Source organism: Eptatretus burgeri, chromosome 4, assembly GCF_056783735.1.
Source record: "Eptatretus burgeri isolate ZD-2024b chromosome 4, Ebu_testis_v1, whole genome shotgun sequence".
Taxonomy (NCBI): domain Eukaryota; kingdom Metazoa; phylum Chordata; class Myxini; order Myxiniformes; family Myxinidae; genus Eptatretus; species Eptatretus burgeri.
This window is the reverse complement of record NC_140964.1, coordinates 106524760-106542340: the sequence shown is the minus strand read 5'-3', so window position 1 is coordinate 106542340 and position 17581 is coordinate 106524760. Positions and strand designations below refer to the sequence as shown.

Here is a 17581-nt window from a genome sequence, read left to right as displayed (position 1 = left end):
CCGATGATATGTTTGAGCAATGGTTCCTTTGTTTTGCTCAAGACAGATGTTCCCATTGAAATTGACCACTCTGAGTGTGTGGACTCACACGTTGAGTAATCCTTCCCATGAGCACCATGGGGCTTGACAGAGTGATGGTCAGTGAGCGTGACCAGGACACAAACACTCCCTATAGCTTGCCCTATAAAAGGCCTCCCCAAAATGTGGACTGGTGCCAAATGTCAACATGCCACAGATGTCACAAATCTTGAGGGAGCGCGCCATTGGCATGCTGAATGCTGGGACGTCAGTACGGGCCGTTGCAGCACACTTCAATGTCCACCACTCCACCATTAGCCGCCTGAGAACGCGCCTCAGAGAGACTGGAAGCACCGTGAACCGCCCACATGCCCGGCGACCACGTGTGACCACCGCCGGTCAGGATCGTCACATGAGGCTGCAACATCTCCGGGGATCGACTCCGACCGGCCACGAGGACTGCCGATGAGACTGTCGGGCTGCATAACAGGCGCATTTCAGCCCAGACGGTGCGTAACCGCTTGAGGGAGGCCAACCTCCGAGCCCGCCGACCACACCGGGGACTCGACCTCACTGCAGTCCGGCGTCAGACCCGACTGAACTGGGCCAATGTTCACTTGCGCTGGACCCTCGCACGATGGAGGAGAGTGCTGTTCACCGATGAGTCGCGGTTCCAGCTGTATCGGGCTGATGGCGGACTCCGCATCTGGCGTCGGGCTGGGGAGCGCTACACTGACGCCAATGTCCTTCGTCGGGTGTCACACGGTGGTGCCAGTGTTATGGTGTGGGCAGGCATATGCCATGGAGAGCGCACTCGGCTTCATTTCATTGAAGGAAACTTGAACGGGCAGCGGTACAGGGACGAGATACTCAGACCCATCGTCGTGCCGTTTGTGCGCCTTCACCATGTGACGTTTCAGCACGACAATGCTCGCCCCCATGTTGCCAGGATCTGCATGGACTTCCTCGGTGAGGAGGACATTGATGTCCTCGACTGGCCTCCATATTCTCCCGACATGTCGCCCATCGAGCACCTTTGGGACGTTCTTGATCGACGCGTACGACAACGTTACGCAGTCCCAGAGAACGTCCGCCAGCTCTGTGTGGCTCTCCAGGAGGAATGGGAAAACATCCCTCAGGCCACCATCGATAATCTGGTGATGTCCATGCGCCGGAGATGCACCGCTCTGCGCGACGCCAACGGTGGACACACCCGCTACTGACTGTGTGAACTCTGACAGTGACACCTCGGTTGTGTCGGCTGTTGTAGCGCAAAGACTGTCGCCAGAATTCTCAAGGAACTCTTTGAAATTTAATGCTCAATTGTCATGGATTCTATAAACAAATTGTTGTGAAGATTTAGTATTAATGAGTTCGAGGTAAAATAGTAACAATCGCTTGGTGCGTTTATATTTTTGTTCAGTATAAGTCATCTTGTAAAACGTACACTGAGGAGGCAGTGAGTGTAAACTTTAAACCAGATTGAGTAAGATTGTATTGTGTAATACCTCCCGTTTCAGGTGAGCTCAAGTGGAGGGCTTTGGCATAAAGGCACATGGAAAGCGTCACACGCTTATAATGGAACCAACATGAACTGTTTGGCCAGTGGGCTGGAAGCCCTGGCAGCAAAGTAATCTGCAGAGCCCTGGGTCAGGTGGGAACTTTTTTCCCATGGGGGCAGGATAGCCCAGAAGACGGCACCAACCACAAACAATGGATGGCTAATGACTTCAGCCGCCGCCCATGAAGGGCCTTGGCCATGCTGTGCTCACGGGGGCCCTGGACACGCTGTGCATGGCAGTTGGACCATTGGACTTCAAAGAGCTCTCTCTCCCCCCCCTATTTCTCCCCCCCCCTATCTCTCCCCTGCCCCCTATCTCTCTCTCTCTGCTTCTGTGTCTGCCACAAAAAGGCTATGAGGAGAGTCGGGAGGACATCGCCATTGTGCCTCTTTACCTTTGCGTCCAAGCCACAATGTAGCCACAACAATCGTCATCCTGCAGCCACAACCAGCTGATGTCTTGCTGCCCATGTGTTACTTGTTTTGTGAATCTGGTATTTTGGTACCAGGAAGTCAGATCAAGTCAGGTATGGCAGCATGTGCTGTAGCAGCGAGTCGCTGCATCCACTTTCTCCCGTTACTCCAGGGGCCTCTGTCTAGCCATCCCCCAGGCAGATGCCTGACCCATCCCCATCTCCTTGAGATGCCGATCAACCTGCTGCAATCTCGAGGCACGTGGTCGGCCCATTGGCCTCCTTCACTCATGAGCTCCCTCACTGAGAAAATCTGGTGAGTAGGATCAGCGTCGGGGAAAATGAGTCACATATCCATACAGCCGCAGTTGATACTCATGGACGAGGCAGGGAACAAATCTCATTTGAGTCTCTCTCAGCAACCGCTCGTTGGGCACAAAGTCTGACCAACGATCGCCAAGGATTCTCCGAAGAGACCTGGTACCAAAGGAATTGAGTTTCCATCTCAGATCCTTGGTCAGAGTCCGTCTCACATCCGAAGACCAAGACTGGAAGTACCAAGGACCAGAAGACTTCTACTTTCGTCGTCCTGCACAGGTACCGGCAACGCCACACCCCATGATCCAGTCAATCCAAGACTCCCCAGGCCTGAAACAGACATATATTCACCTCTGGCTCACAGCCAGCAGAGACATGAATCACACTGCCAAGGAAAGTGAATCTCTATGGAAACTCAACATCCTCACCACAAACAGGTACATACAAGATAGCCACATCCACGATGTCATTGAAAGCCTGGATCTTAGTTGTGACCCAGGAAACCGGAAATTCCAGCTGCTCCAACTCCTCATTCAGCACCGAGAGGGCCCCAAAAAGGATATCCAGTCTCTGCAAAGATGACTGCATCATCTGTGAAATCAAGGCCAGAGATCTTGACATTCCCAAACGATGCACCGCAGCTTGATCTCTCTGACATCCTCCCCAGAATCCAGTCCATACAAGCACTGAAAAATGTGGAGGCCAGTACACACCTCTAATGAACTCCAGTCATAAAGAGAAGCAAGTCGGAAATGGGATCACCACATCTCACAGCACTCTCAGGACCAGAGTATAGTTTAGACATCAAATTGATCAGTTTTGGTGGCACCCCCACGAAAACCAAGAATCCTACAGAGGGTATCCCGATTCACTGAATTGAACACTTTGCAGAGATCAACATTGCCTGTAAACAGATCCTGTTGAAACTCTCGTCTGCATACAGTGAGGACCCAAAGGGCAAGGATATGGTCAATCGTTGACCTCTTTGGTGTAAAGCCTGACTGTTCTAGGCGCTGGTGTTCAAGCAGATGGTGGCGAAACCGATCAAGAATTATCTGAGCAAAGACCTTGCCTGGCACTGAGAGCAGCGTCACCCCTCGGTAGTTGTTGCATTCCTGGCGATCACCCTTCTCTTTCCAGAGGGACAACAAGGTCCCTCTCCCAATCAGTTGGGATGATGCCTGTGTTCCATGCAAAGCACGAACTGCATGCAACGACATGAGTACAGCATTTCCTCCAGCCTTGAGAAGTTCAGCATGGATGCCACAGATCCCTTGAGCTTTACCCCATTTCAACCGGTTCACTGCAACCTGTTTCCACAAATGAAGGTGGATCACAGTTGATTGGAGGGTCAGTAATAGGGAGAGTAACACCCCTGACATACAACTCACCAGCTGGTGGATTAGCCTGGTACAGTTGCTCAAAGTAACCAGCCAAGCTGGCCTTCATTTCAGACTCCACTGTCAAGAGCCTACCACCCTCCGCTCTAACTGCAGTACACCGAGGGATGGGCTTGGAGGAACGCGATGCACAAATTCCCCTGTAAGCGGGACGAGAATCACTTGACCACAGGTGATGCTCTACCCCCTCACAGATTCCTCGCACACAGGCCTCCTTGTCCACCCTCAGTGCACGTACAGTTTTACGACGCAACTCCCTGAACAGCTCAGCTCTGCCATTCAGCCTGGCCCTGTGACTCCGGTCAATGGTATCCATTGTACCTTCAGAGACAAAATTCTTCTTTGCCCTGCGGTGAATTCCAAGACATCTACTGGCAACATCAATAATGTTGGTCTTGAAGGCACTCGACAATTCTTCAGGGTTCCCCAAAGCACCCAGATCCCCCAAATCTCAACTCAGCCTGTTTTCAAACTCCTCAGCTGCCTTCTCATCCTTCAGCTTGCCAATATCCAGCCGAGGCTGGGATGGTACAATTCTCCCGGATTTAAGCTAAAACTTCAGAGTTGCTACCACAAGCCTCTGGTTGGTATTGAGGAATTGAGCACTCCGGTGGACCCTGCAGTTCTGGATCATCCTCCAGCAACCATCAACGAGGACATGGTCAATCTCCTTTGCTACACCACCAGCATTGGAACACCAAGTCCAGCGATGAGCTTGTGGGCGCTGAAACCATGAACCGGCCACTCTAAGTCCATGACTTCTTGCAAAGTCAAGGAACTTGGTGTTATTCTGGTTCACAGTTCATACCCATGGCGACCAACCCACGTCTCATAACCATCACTATCAATTCCACTCGATCCATTGAAATCCCCTAAGACTAGAAGAGTATCTCTCCTGGGGCACTGATCAACCACAGACTCGAGCGTGACATAGAATGCGTCCTTCACGGTGAGATCACTCGCCTCAGTCGGAGCCTCTGCAGAGACCATGGAACCGACGCCCAAGGAGTGACGAATCTTTGGTCTCACATGCTCGTTGACTGGGGTTCCCTCAGTTTTCATTGGAGTCAGCTTATTGGACACAGCTACAGCAACTTCTTGGGCATGGTAACCATCAGAGCGACCAGACCAATCATAGGTGTAACCAGCCACCATTATCTCACCATTATCCGGTCTCCAAACTTCAGAGAGTGCTGCAATACCGATGTCCAAACGCTTGAGCTCAGATGATAACAGAGACAGGTGATCATCCTCTCTTAGGGATAGGACATCCCAGGCACCCACCCGAAGGGACCACCTCAGGTTAACCCAAGAAGACCGCTTTCTGGTCGACAACACCTCAGCAAGACCCCGCCACACACTACCGCGATCTGACCTGGGAAGGTTACCTCATGATTTTCCTCATATCAAAGAGTGGGGGCCCCGAAGGCGTTGCCCCAATCCCATCATCCGGTGAGCTGCCCTGCCGAGGGCGGCTGCACAGGAGGTGCTCCCACGGAGTGGGTTTTCAATTTTCTTTGCGTTTTTCTTGTTTTGTGGAATGTAGGGTTTTACGGTGGTTGTGGTGCAAATCCTGCCACCAACCTAAAAAACAACAAGTAACCCAGCTGCAGGAGGACATCCGCGGACACAGTTGGGCGCTAGATATGGATGGCCATTGGCTCACAAGGAGCTCCTCCTCCCTTTGTTATTTACTGCCATGAGCGGGGGTTATGTTTAGTTTTGTGCATATCATCCGTGTACCATCATCCCTATTTGTGTCTGTCAACTGCTTCGTTCGTTCCATCCCAACTGTAGCGTCTTGTCTCCCCTCTTCCCAAGTGTTTGCTGTAAAATAAACCATTTTAATTATAAGAAGCATTTTCCCACCTTTTGCCTCCCACGCTCTTTATTGCCAGGTTCGGCTTTTATTTGGTGATCCTTTGGGAATCATAATGGTAACATTAATTGAAGACACTACATTCAACATCGTTTTGGTTATTCGTAGAGGTTCACACCATTGGCTCAGTCGGTCCGAGTTGACGTCGGCCGTTTGATTCGACAATATAATAATACTTGGATGCCAATTTCCAGAAAATATCACCGTAAATCCCATATCATTGTTAGTTATGTTAAAGAACATGCACCTCTACATCCCTCAAGACAGCTTTTAAAATGATGCAACAGTTTAGCTCAAAACCAAAGGAGAAACAATATTTTTTTTAAGAAAAGTCTTTATTTTGTTGGTTTCTTCAAAGTACGGAATAAAGTCCACGAAGTTCTAATATCAGTTGCTCAAAAGGTTCAGCAACCACTGTGGTTGCATCCATCGACGATGTAACTCGTTCGCAATGATCATTTAATACAAAAGCACGATAAAAGTGGTACTTAAATTGCATATCAAAAAATTTAGTATAACTGGAAAGGGAAAGTGGTAATTCAGGAGGCACTCACTCTGTGACATCCAATTGTTTTGAATTAATCTGCCCCCCTATGTTGTTTAAACTAAAAATAACATGCAATTTACTTGTTTTTAAGTTGTTTTTTTATTATTATTTAATTATTTTTATTTTATTTTGTTCTTTATATACAATGTCAAGGCTCGTATAAGAACTAACACGCAGAACCTATAACAAGCAGGAGGTAGGAGACAAGAGGGACGGGAGAAGGAAGCACAAAACAGTGGGGTATAGACACAGGAGGATATCTGTGGAAGGGAGAGGGATGGGGGTGGGGTACACATGGTAAACAAGATGGACACGACAGGGACTTTCAGGAGGAATGAAAGAGTGAAGGTGAGCAGTGATTTTTGATTTTGGTAGTTTAACCAGAATGAGGTTGCTGGTGGACCTTGAGTGCCCTGCGGAAATATGAGCAGGACAGATGGCAGACGGAGCAGGTGAAGGGCAAGGCCAGAGGTGAGACGGTGGAAGACAAACACCACCGACCTGCCTGCAGTGAGAGAGTGAGAGACCGAAAGACTCAGCCTCATCGCGGGAGATATTAATGATCTTAAATGCCTTGGTTTCCACAGCGTGAAGCCGAGAAAGTTGAGAGGTGTGAGCACCAGCCCAGAGGGGAGATCACTACTCCATCAGGCTGCGGATGAAAGCATTGTTGTGTGGTCAGGAGCTCAAATGTGTGAAGGAAGGACTCTACACAACGGAGGATGCCCAATCGGTGACTGGCTTTGGAGGCCAGCTTGGAGGTGTGGCTTTCCCAGGAGAGATCATGGCAGATCGTGAGGCCCAAAAGTTTCAATGAAAGCACTTCTTCAGGAGGGTTGTTGAGAAAGTAGATGGTGAGGGGAGGTGGTTGGGGGAGTTGCAGATGGTCCTTCTGGAGAGACATAGTGAGATTATGAGATTTGTCAGGATTGAAAGACATGTTCCACGTCTTGGACCAGCTTGTGATTTTGTCCAGATCTGCAGAGAGTGAAGAAGCTGCTGCTTGCCGGTCTGAGGGATGACAGATGGTACGGCAGAGGGTGCAGTCATCAGCAAAGAGATATAGTGGATTTTTGAGAGTCGGACAGATCATTGATGAAAGCGAGAAAAAGCATTGGGCCCAGACCACTGCCTTGAGGAACTCCAGCTTGGACAGAAAGAGGGGATGAGAGAATTCCACAAGGGACCACACGTTGACTGCGACAGGAGAGGAAGTCTGTGAGCCAAGAGTTGTGAGCCAAGTTTCATGCTGTTTTTGAAAATCTGTTTATTCATTCCGTCTCTCATGCAAGTCAGTGACATTTTTGAGACTGACAGCCAATCATCCAACATATAAAGCTCAATTTGTGTTTGTTTGTTTATATATGCTTCAAAAACTTTTTTTTTCTTTTTTTTTTTAAAAAGCAAAGTGAAATCCAACCAAATTTTGTGCATTGCCTCAGGATATCCAAGTATGATTTGTGGCTTGGTAGCATATCTGGGGGAGGTTGTTCAGCATGTGGGAAAGACCCAAATTCTCCTTTGCAATTGTGTATCTTGTGGCACCACTCGGTGGTATCTGGTATTAAAAATCATCGTCTACCAAGAAAGTTAGAACAACTTAACAATATGCATTGCAGTGATGTTGAAATCTGAGAATAATTCCAAATTGTAAAAATGTTTCATTCCACTCATTTCAAGCGGAGGTTCAAACCAAAGCATCCAATGCTGAGCTTTGCAGGAAAGCGGAAGTGAATTTTGCTCACACCAGATACACATAAGCAGTGAGGACGGTTGATGAAGGTGATGTAGCTACCTTCCAAGCATATGGAAGATGACCTTGGGCAAATGATGGAGTGAATGGAGCAGAATGTTTGTGAAGTGCAACATGTTTTCTGATAAAATCCATCTGCAAAGTGACAGGTGCTTTTTGTAGTCATAAAATAAAAGTAAGTTTAAAAAAAAAAAAGTGCACATTTAGCAGTTTGTCACCTGTTTTCTTTATCTACCGTGTAATGTTTTGTAAAACAAAGGGGGAAATATTGCTTATACTCAGCTCTTTTCTTTTGCATTAAAATAAAACCGAGGATTTGGAATCTGGGAGGCCTTTCCCAACACATACACAGCTAAAAGCAGTTAATACATACCCATGTATTGGGAACATTCAACATTGCTGGTCCATTTGGTATCTATTTTCCTCTTCCAAAATCTTGTATTTACTTCATAATTCCTGTGGGGTGTTTCCTAACGTTTAACAACGCTGTACTTTTCTTTTGGAGGTGGAGGTGGGCAATTGTGTTCCATTGCACCAACCCATGGCTACCTCTCCACGTTGTAGGTGCTGCTCAGTCTGTCGGATGAAGAACTGGAGCGAGCCCTTGGTATCGCACAGCCGCTGCACAGGCGAAAGCTCAGACTTGCCATTGAGGACCACCGGGAGGCTGAGAAGGACTCCAGGTTTGTCTCCGAGCTTTTACAGCTTTAAAAGGCTGAAAGGAAAAAAAGATGAGCAATGGTCAACCTGTCCAGTACATTGACTTGATGTTGGGGTAGATGAGGGCGAGGGAAGTGTAATAAATGCAAAATGTTGCGCACAAGTTCACATTGTGCTCAACAACAGGTACAAAATATTTCTGGAAATACAGTAGACTCTGATTAAGTCAAATAGATTTGTTCCATAGAGCATTGGTGGTTGTTGTTGTTGTTGTTGTTGTTGTTGTTGTTGTTGTTTTTTTGACAAAATTTCCTTTAACTGGGATGTATTCGTTTTGAGGTTATTATTTATTTAATTTTAAATGTGAGGCACAGCACATGTGGGTTGTGACAGTAAATGCTGCATGTAAAACACATGAATTATGGAGATAGATTTTGAAATTCTCATGGCATGTCATTGCCTCGTAACAAGCGGGCCTACACTGCTGCGGAAACTGGAAAACCAACCTGTTAGAGACGCACAACAAAATTATCAACGTTTAAATATACAGCACAAGTATTTTCTTTTTAGGGCATTTTGCATGGATGATGGGCATTGCACATGAATCCTCTGATGGACAAAGATATTAGGAGACATCAGTGTGCCTGTCCATGCATTTACAAGGACGTCGAGATGATGGACAAAATTCACATGGGATTTGAACCCAGGATCTCAGCGTGTTGCGTTTATGTGGGAATAAAAAATAGATCCATCGAAGTTTCCAGCATCATTATTGGTTCAGGTTGGAACAATAAACAGACCAACCCATACTCCACCCTGCAGAGATGTCTTTATGATCCTACTAGATAATGTATTTGTTCTCCTTTCTCCAAGTACTCAACATACACCACACAGTAAGTAACTAAGTAAGTAAATATGTCATGGCATTGGCGATTGTTTGTGTCATTTTTCCACTTTCTGTTTTGACAATGAGTTTTAAAGATAAGTGTTTCTTCAGAATCTTGATCAATGAAGGAGAAACATACCACTGATGCACATGTGAGAATTGGTTAACCTGTTGGACCCTGGAGCACCCATGGAGCTAACGGATAGAGGCAAATGGAGAGCAGTGTTGAATGGAAAGGTGAAGAGATACAGGATTTATGTTATCATTTTTGCATGTGTCTTATTACAGTTAATGGAAGTAGTCTGGACTTACACCATCATTCATCTTATCCAAATTCATCTTATTGCACATTTGTCTTAATGAGAGTCTACTGTATTACAGAGGTGAGAAATGGAATATGCAAAAGCTCTCTTTAAATAATGAGGCTTTATCTTTCTTTGCTTCCAGTTACAGTCTGTCCAAGGCCTCAGAGCTGGACCATCATTGGGTGTCAAAGACGTGGCTGAGGGACTTGGGATTGCCACAGTATGCACACGCCTTTCAGAGCCATCTAGTCGATGGCCGGATGTTGGCTTCCTTAATGCGCAAGGACCTTGAGAAAGGACTTGGCATTGTGTCGAAGTTTCACCAAAGCAGCATGTTGCATGGAATTGAGCTCTTGCGCAGTGTTTGCTTCAACCGTGAAGTGAGTTCAGCACATTGGTAGTTTATTTTGCATTTCTGCATGATCATGTATATTGTTGTTGTTCTCTGAAACATTATTGTCAACAATGGGTGCAACCTACATTGAGGCTTCGGTCATCACAGATTTTCATTCCCATAGTTCTTTTTTAAAAGTGGGCAGAGATGGCAAACTTCTGAAAACCCCCAGCAGCACAAGCAACTCGAGTTTTTGACTGAGAACAAATCTTCATGGGTTCCATTTTTTGATGGAGATTAAATAGGACACATTTGCCAAGCTTTAATATGGAGCTCTTGTGATGGAAATGGGAGAGGGTGGGAGGCAGGGGGGAGGAATTTTGTTCATGTTTTTTAATTATTGTTGTTATTTTAATCAACGTTTTGTAGGTCTTGCTTTGGTAAACACGTCGAGTACTTGGGTTTCAGTTCCTTTTAGTTTGGTATATCAAGATTAGTCTTCTGTGCGTGGATTGAATCCATTTTTGTACCTCCCTCCAAATTGATTGATTACACATATTCAGCCACCTGGTGTCTGATCATCGACTGCCATGGACCTGAACTTAGCCAAGTGGTCATCCCCAGTCTCCTGCAGCCTGATTCAGAAGCTCATCTCTCCACCGTCCCTCCACATACTCTTTGCTACAGATATTGCGAGTCATACAGTAAACATCCATATCCTGTAGTTCTGGTGTCATGGAAACTGGCATGCGGAAGGTGCTGGTCAACAATGACTGAATGATCCCTTTTTTTCTCCCATTTTGCATGTCACCGAGAGGGCAATGGACAAATGAGACCATAGGAGTTTTGTATATTACCATATTTCCTGTGTCTCATTCTCGCGTGTTTTGCGTTAATTCTGCTTTGTGTAGATATCCAAATGGCTTGAAAGTTTATTTTATAGAAAGTGGGGGATTGTGGAAAAGAAAGAACAGAGAACAGAACAGAGTATAAGGCAGGAAAGGAGAGGGAGAGAGAGACAGAGACAGAGACAGAGACAGAGACAGAGACAGAGACAGAGACAGAGACAGAGACAGAGACAGAGACAGAGACAGAGACAGAGACAGAGACAGAGACAGAGACAGACAAAAAAAAAGAACATGGGTTATGGCCCTTGCCCCTTACCCTGCGTTCTGGCCCCTTTGTGCTTCCCCAGCGTCCCGGCCCCCGTCTGCCTCCCCAGCGTCCCGGCCCCCGTCTGCCTCCCCAGCGTCCCGGCCCTCGTCTGCTTCCCCAGCGTCCTGGCCCCCGTCTGCTTCCCCAGCGTCCTGGCCCCATCTGCTTCCCCAGCGTCCCGGCCCCTGCTTGCTTCCCCAGTGTCCCTCCCCCCCCCGATTGCCTCCCCCGCATCCCCCTCCCCCACTTGCTTTCCCAGCATCCCGACCCCCACTCCCTTCTTGCTTCCCCAGCATCCCCCTCCCCCCACTCCTGCTTCCACAGCATCCCGCCCCCCTCCTGCTTCCCCAGCGTCCCGCTGCCCCCTCCTGCTTTCTCAGCATCCGCCCCCCTTCTGCTTCCCCAGCGTCCCCCCCCACCTGCTTTCCCAGCACCCCCTCTCCTGCTTCCCTCGCATCCCGTCCCCTTTATGCTCACCCTACATCCTATTTCACATTCTTCCACCTCTCCCCCTCCATGCTCCCCCACCTAATTCCCCCTTTCGCACTCCCTGCCAACAGTACCTCCTCCCTCATCCCAATTTGACATCACTCGATCCAAGCTCCCACTGGTAAACCTGAAATTATCTGCCTGATAGAATCCTTACTACCACAGGATGTCCCCGATTGCTCGTTGGCTCACCCTGGGTGTTGTCTTTTCCAGTTTGACAGGCTTGAACCTCGTTATGGTTGCAGTGTTGTAGTTTGTCAAGAACTCTCTTTTCCACTGTCTGTGGACCCCTTTCCTCCTAACCCCCAGGACTACCTTTGGCTCTGCTTTCTCTTCTGCAACCACCTCCTCTTTGGCTTTTGCTGCAGCATCTTCCGAACAGAGATGACTCCATTTACATTTTCCTCCCTTCGAACATGGACCATCTTATGATCAACCATCCCCTCTCCCTCATATGCAGTGATTTCATCTGTCCCCATGCCAAATGGCTGGGTGCTGATTCCTTTTCAACCAGCCATGACATTGCAGCAGAGGACATCTGTTGTTGTCAGGTCAGGCCAGATCATAGTGATGACCTAGTGCAAGTACCATGTAAACCTGTACGTACTAACCTGTTTCATGGTTGGGTTGTTGGCAACTAACCGGACTCCACAACTTGGATTCCTGCTGAGGAGGGTGTATGGATATGGACACGAAGCAGGATTAAAAACAAAACCTGTCAAAGGGTGGAGGAGCTCCTTGTGAGCCAATGGCTATCCATATCTGGTGCCCAACTATCTCTGCCGACGTCCTCCTGCAGTTGGGTGAACCATTCCTAAGAGGTTGATGGCAAGATTTGCACTCCGGCCACCATAAAACACTTAATTCCAACATATACATGAAAAACACAAATTAAACCAAAAATAACCTCCGTGGGAGTACCTCCTGTGCAGTTGTCCCTCCGCAGGGCAGCTCACCTTTTGATGGGATTGGACAAAGTCCTCAAGAACCCCATTATTTTATGATGCAGGGGGGGAAACTTGGGGTAACCCTACTGGGTCAGGTTGTGGTAGTGTGTTTGGGGTAGTACTGAGGTGTTGTCCAACAGACAGCGGTCTTCTCAGGTTGACCTGAGGCAGTCCCTTTGGGTGGATGCCTGGATTGTCCTCACTGGAAGAGAGGACGATTACCTATCTCTGCTGTCATCTGAGCTCCAGCATCTGAACATCAGTATTGTAGCATTTTCTAAGGTTTAGAGACTGGATAGTGGTGACATCATTGTAGGTGGTTACACTGATTGTTATCATTCCCAAGGGGTTGCTGTAGCTGTGTCCAACAAGCTGACTCCTATGGTAATCGAGGTAACACCCGTCAATGAGCATATTATGAGACACGGAATTCGTCGCTCTCTGGGTGTCATTTCCATGGTCTCTGTATATGCTCCGACTGAAGCGAGTGATCCCACTGAGGAGGAGACATTCAATGCCACACTCTAGTCTGTGGTTGATCAGTGCCTCAGGTGAGATACTCTTCTCATCTTGAGATTTCATTGCATCGACTGGTACTGATAGGGATGGTTATGAAACATGTTGGTTCCTTTGGGTCTGGAACCCGAAACCAGAATAGCACTAAGTTCATGGACTTAGAGTGGCTGGTTTATCGTTTCAGCATTCACATCCACATCTTTGGACTTGGTATTCCAACGCTGATGGTGTAGAAAAGGAGATTGCCGATGTTCTCATTGATGGTCCATGGAGTTTCCTCCAGAAATGCAGGATCTACAGAGTGCTCAGTTCCTCAGATCCAATCACAGGCTTGTAGCGACTGAAACTCTGGGTCAAATCCAAGAGAATGGTATCATCCCAGCCTAGGCCAGATGTTTGCATGCTCAAAGATGAAAGGGTAGCTGAGGAGTTTGTGAACCGGTTGAGTTGGTCTGAGTGCATGAGTTTTTCAGAGGATCCTGAAGAGTTGTGGAGTACCTGCAAGACCACCATCCTTGTTGTTATTGGTGGGTGTATTGTAACCCACCGTCAGGTGAAGAGGAACTTTGTTTCCCAAGGGACACTGAACACCATTGAGCAGTGTTGAAGGGCCAGGCTTGATAGCAGAAATGGGCTGCTCAGGGAGCTGAGATGTAAAACTGTACGTTTGCTGAGGGTGGACCAGGTGGTCTTTGTGTGAGGAATCTATGTGTGGAGCATAACCTGTTGTCAAATGATTCTCATCCTGCTTTCAGAGGAATCGGTGCCTTGTGTTCCTCCTATCCTGTCCCTCGGTGTGCTGCAGTTAGAGCAGTGGTTGGTGAGCTGTTGACAGGAGGAGTCCGAAGTGAAGGCCCACTGGGCTTTAAGTTTTATGGCCGTGAGGCTCTATAGACGCCACGTGAACAAAGGAGCCTTTCGGTAATTCATAATACTATTTGGATTTCCTGCTCTTTCAAAAATCTCAGAACCGCCTTGCAGAGTTGGGAATGCTTCTGGTTCAATTGGCTGAAAATGTTTGGCAGATCCGACTCGCCAATCCCCACCTCCTTTAGTACTTTGAAAGAGATGCAATTTGAGTCCGTCAGAGAGAATTTAAGAAAAGATGGTTCAAACCAAGCAGCTTTTAGAGCGCTCACTAAGTGGCTTAAGCACTTCAATGAAACGGTTGAAGTAAGCACTGTATCGCCATGGCTTACAAACATCGGTTGACATGGAACAGCTGACTTGGCAAGCGATTAGCAATGTATACAGCAATTAGTAGATACGAAGCTCGATTGTACAGAAACTGTTATGACCCGTTCCAAAGCAAGGCATTTTCAGTGGGCCAAATCAAAATGGTGGATAAGACCCCTGTGAGGTGAAGTTTGGCTGACCAAGGATAAGGCTTTGATGAAGGTAAGACACCCACGCTACCCGATACGATGGAGTGTGCGACGTATGGTTTGCGCACCAACAGACTGGCCAGAAGCTGTAGAAATCTCTTCAGCAATCTTGGCGGCACTTTGTCGTCTGTCTTGGAGCACTAGATTCTGAACTTGGCGAACAGTACGTGGTCATCTTCGCTGGTCTACCCTGGCGAGCGCAACTCATTGTTGTACGCCTCTTGGAGAACCTCCTGGATGACGTTGGCCACGGTGTTGGGGCTTACTTTCAAAGAAGCACTGATCTTCTTGTATCCTTGGCCATCTTTACGTCGGGCAACGATTCGATCTTTGACATCTTTCGAGTGCTCTTTACCATGAGGATCCATGCTACTTTCTCAATGGCGATCGGTACAGTATTTCCTATGCAATTATTGATTCAGCAAGCAGACAGACAATTACTGCATTGAGTACACTTCTTCACTTTTAACATACCGGGGAGGATGCAGCTCTATGGACATTGTGTGTATTGTTTGGTGAATATTTGTACCTTCAACACTCTCTGACTTAAATATGCAGAAAATGATGAAAATGGAAGCTGTTTTACCAGGCTTGACTTGCTTCTTGTGCAGACAATAACAGGGGTGTACTCACTTTTGTTGCCTCCTCTTTCAGGAATATTTGTAATATGCCACATTGTTTTTTATGAAATGGTAGTTTTGTGCCCGCCTACATATTGCAGAATGTCTACTCTGTCATCAACTCTAAGGTTTTGCTTCCAGCACAACTGCTTAAAAAGTTACACTGAATTATTTACATATTTGTGAGGGGTGTACTCACTTTTGTGAGATACTATATGTATATATATATATATATATATATATATATATATATATATATATATATATATATATATATATAGATAGATAGATATATAGATAGATAGATAGATAGATAGATAGATATATATATATAGATAGATAGATAGATAGATAGATAGATAGATAGATAGATAGATAGATAGATAGATAGATATATATATATATATATATATATATATATATATATATATATATATATATATATATATATATATATATATATATATATATATATGTGTGTGTCAAGGCTCGTGGAAGACATTGTAAACTGAATGGATCAGACATAACAGGACAAAAGGAACAGTCGAGACTGGGGAAACACCAACAGCAAAATTGAAGGCGAAGATCAATGGATACTTGGACAAACGATGGGTGTGGGGAGGACTGGGTGCAGAGAAGGATGCATGGGTAGAGATGATAGATGTAGCAGGAAAGTCTGAGGAGGGAAAAATGGGAAATTGGGAAGGAGGAGGGCTTGAGATGAGGTTATGTTGGGGGGGGTGGGGGGTTGACAAGGGTGGAAAACATTGTTTTGGATTGTGGATGATATGAGATGGTGGTGGACAACTGTCTTGAAGACCTAGAGGAAAGAATTAGATTGAAGAGAATGTGGAGGTTGGTTCCACAGGTGGGGAAAAAAAAGGTTGAATGAGCGCAGGTGAGCAGTGATCCTGAATTTTGGTGGTTATACAAGAAAGGGTTTGATGGTGGATCGTGCACCATGCAGAAACCTGGGGAGGGGGGGGGGCACGGAAAGAGCAGAGGGTGCAAGACCAGAAAGGAGACAATGGAAAAGAGAAACCACCGATCTGTTGTCTGCCATCGGAAAGTGATTATCCCATCGACGCTTCATTATGGGAGATTCCATGTAATCTTGAAGGCTTTGGTTTCCATGACCTCAAGGTGAGCAAGACGTGAGGCAGGGAGCCAGCCCAGAGGAGAGAGCAGTGTACTGCATCAATCTGGATGAAGACCTTGTAGGTGGACAGGAGTTCAGGTGTGCCAAGGAAGGACTTTATATGATTGAGGATGCCCAGTTATCCTGGAACGGTGTCCAGGTTCTTGAATAAGAATGCTCCAGGCTGTTTAACCAACACTTGCAGAGTTTTAAATCACATTTTCTTTCTTTAAAGCACCCAAAGTGCCTTTTCCAAATACATGCACACCACCCGCCAGACAGAGCAACGCCGGTCTCCCCGTTTGCAGCGGAGATGATGCGACTCATTGGCGGAGCATAAATATGCATTGAAGCAAGTGGGGTGGAACGTAAATGTGCATGAGGAAAAACATGAGTGGAGCATGAATATGTTGAACATTTGTCAAAAATGAAATAAATCGACGACACAGTACATCATATACGACAGTCACTAAATTAATGGACCAGGCTATTGCTAACGGATAGGGACATCGTGGAAAATAACATGAGAATATGAAATTCACAATCAATAGAACACAATGAAGGAATTTACTCTTACCCCGTTGGCATAAGCAGTACCACCTCAGGTCTGTGACACAGGTAGATCAAGGGTTTGCTGTCCATGGTGTGGATTCACACTTTCCGAACCCGACCGTCTGCACTGGGCAATGTGGCAATCACACATCCATAGGGCCAGTCGTTCCTTTGCGCATCCACCTTCAGTAGAATGATGTCACTGACACAAAGGTTGCATCTCTTGGCTTTCCATCACGTACGAGGCTGCAGTGTCAGAAGATTTTTTTTGCGTCATCGTGATCAGAAGGTATTTGTCAAATGCTGTACACGTCACCATTGATAGCCGAAGATATTTCTAGGACGACCGAAATTGTCTGATGATGCACGACGAGGCTTTGTCTTGAACTTCCACTTTGAGAAACGTGTGAAACGTGGTCCCAATGAACGTTCATGCTTGATAGCTAATACGATTATGGGATGAAACTCTGGATCACTACCCAATTCCACAGCAGGCGTCGTGGGTTTCATGGGTAGTATGGAATCCCAGAGAAATCTTGGCCCAGACAGCCATAATGACTCCATCACATCATAGACTTTTACGGAGCGAGTGGCCAGGTCTCCCGATTTAATGTCGGTTGCCATGTAGTTCCGTTGAGAAGGAGATGCATTCTTATGGATCCTTTGCTCAATGTTGGCTATGATGGTGATGGGTTCCTGTCTGAA

General features: G+C 46.7%; 1 protein-coding gene across 7 annotated transcripts in view; it reads left to right on the top strand.

Moving 5' to 3' along the window:
* The window catches only part of LOC147028844 (kazrin-like), a 245926-nt gene that overhangs the window by 207177 nt on the left and 21168 nt on the right, over nucleotides 1-17581 (top strand). For all 7 annotated transcript variants that reach the window (XM_085879616.1, XM_085879612.1, XM_085879615.1 and 4 more), the window contains 2 exons: nucleotides 8454-8572; nucleotides 9883-10120. In XM_085879616.1, the coding sequence (XP_085735742.1) occupies nucleotides 8454-8572; nucleotides 9883-10120 (357 nt within the window). The remainder of the gene's footprint in view (nucleotides 1-8453; nucleotides 8573-9882; nucleotides 10121-17581) is intronic.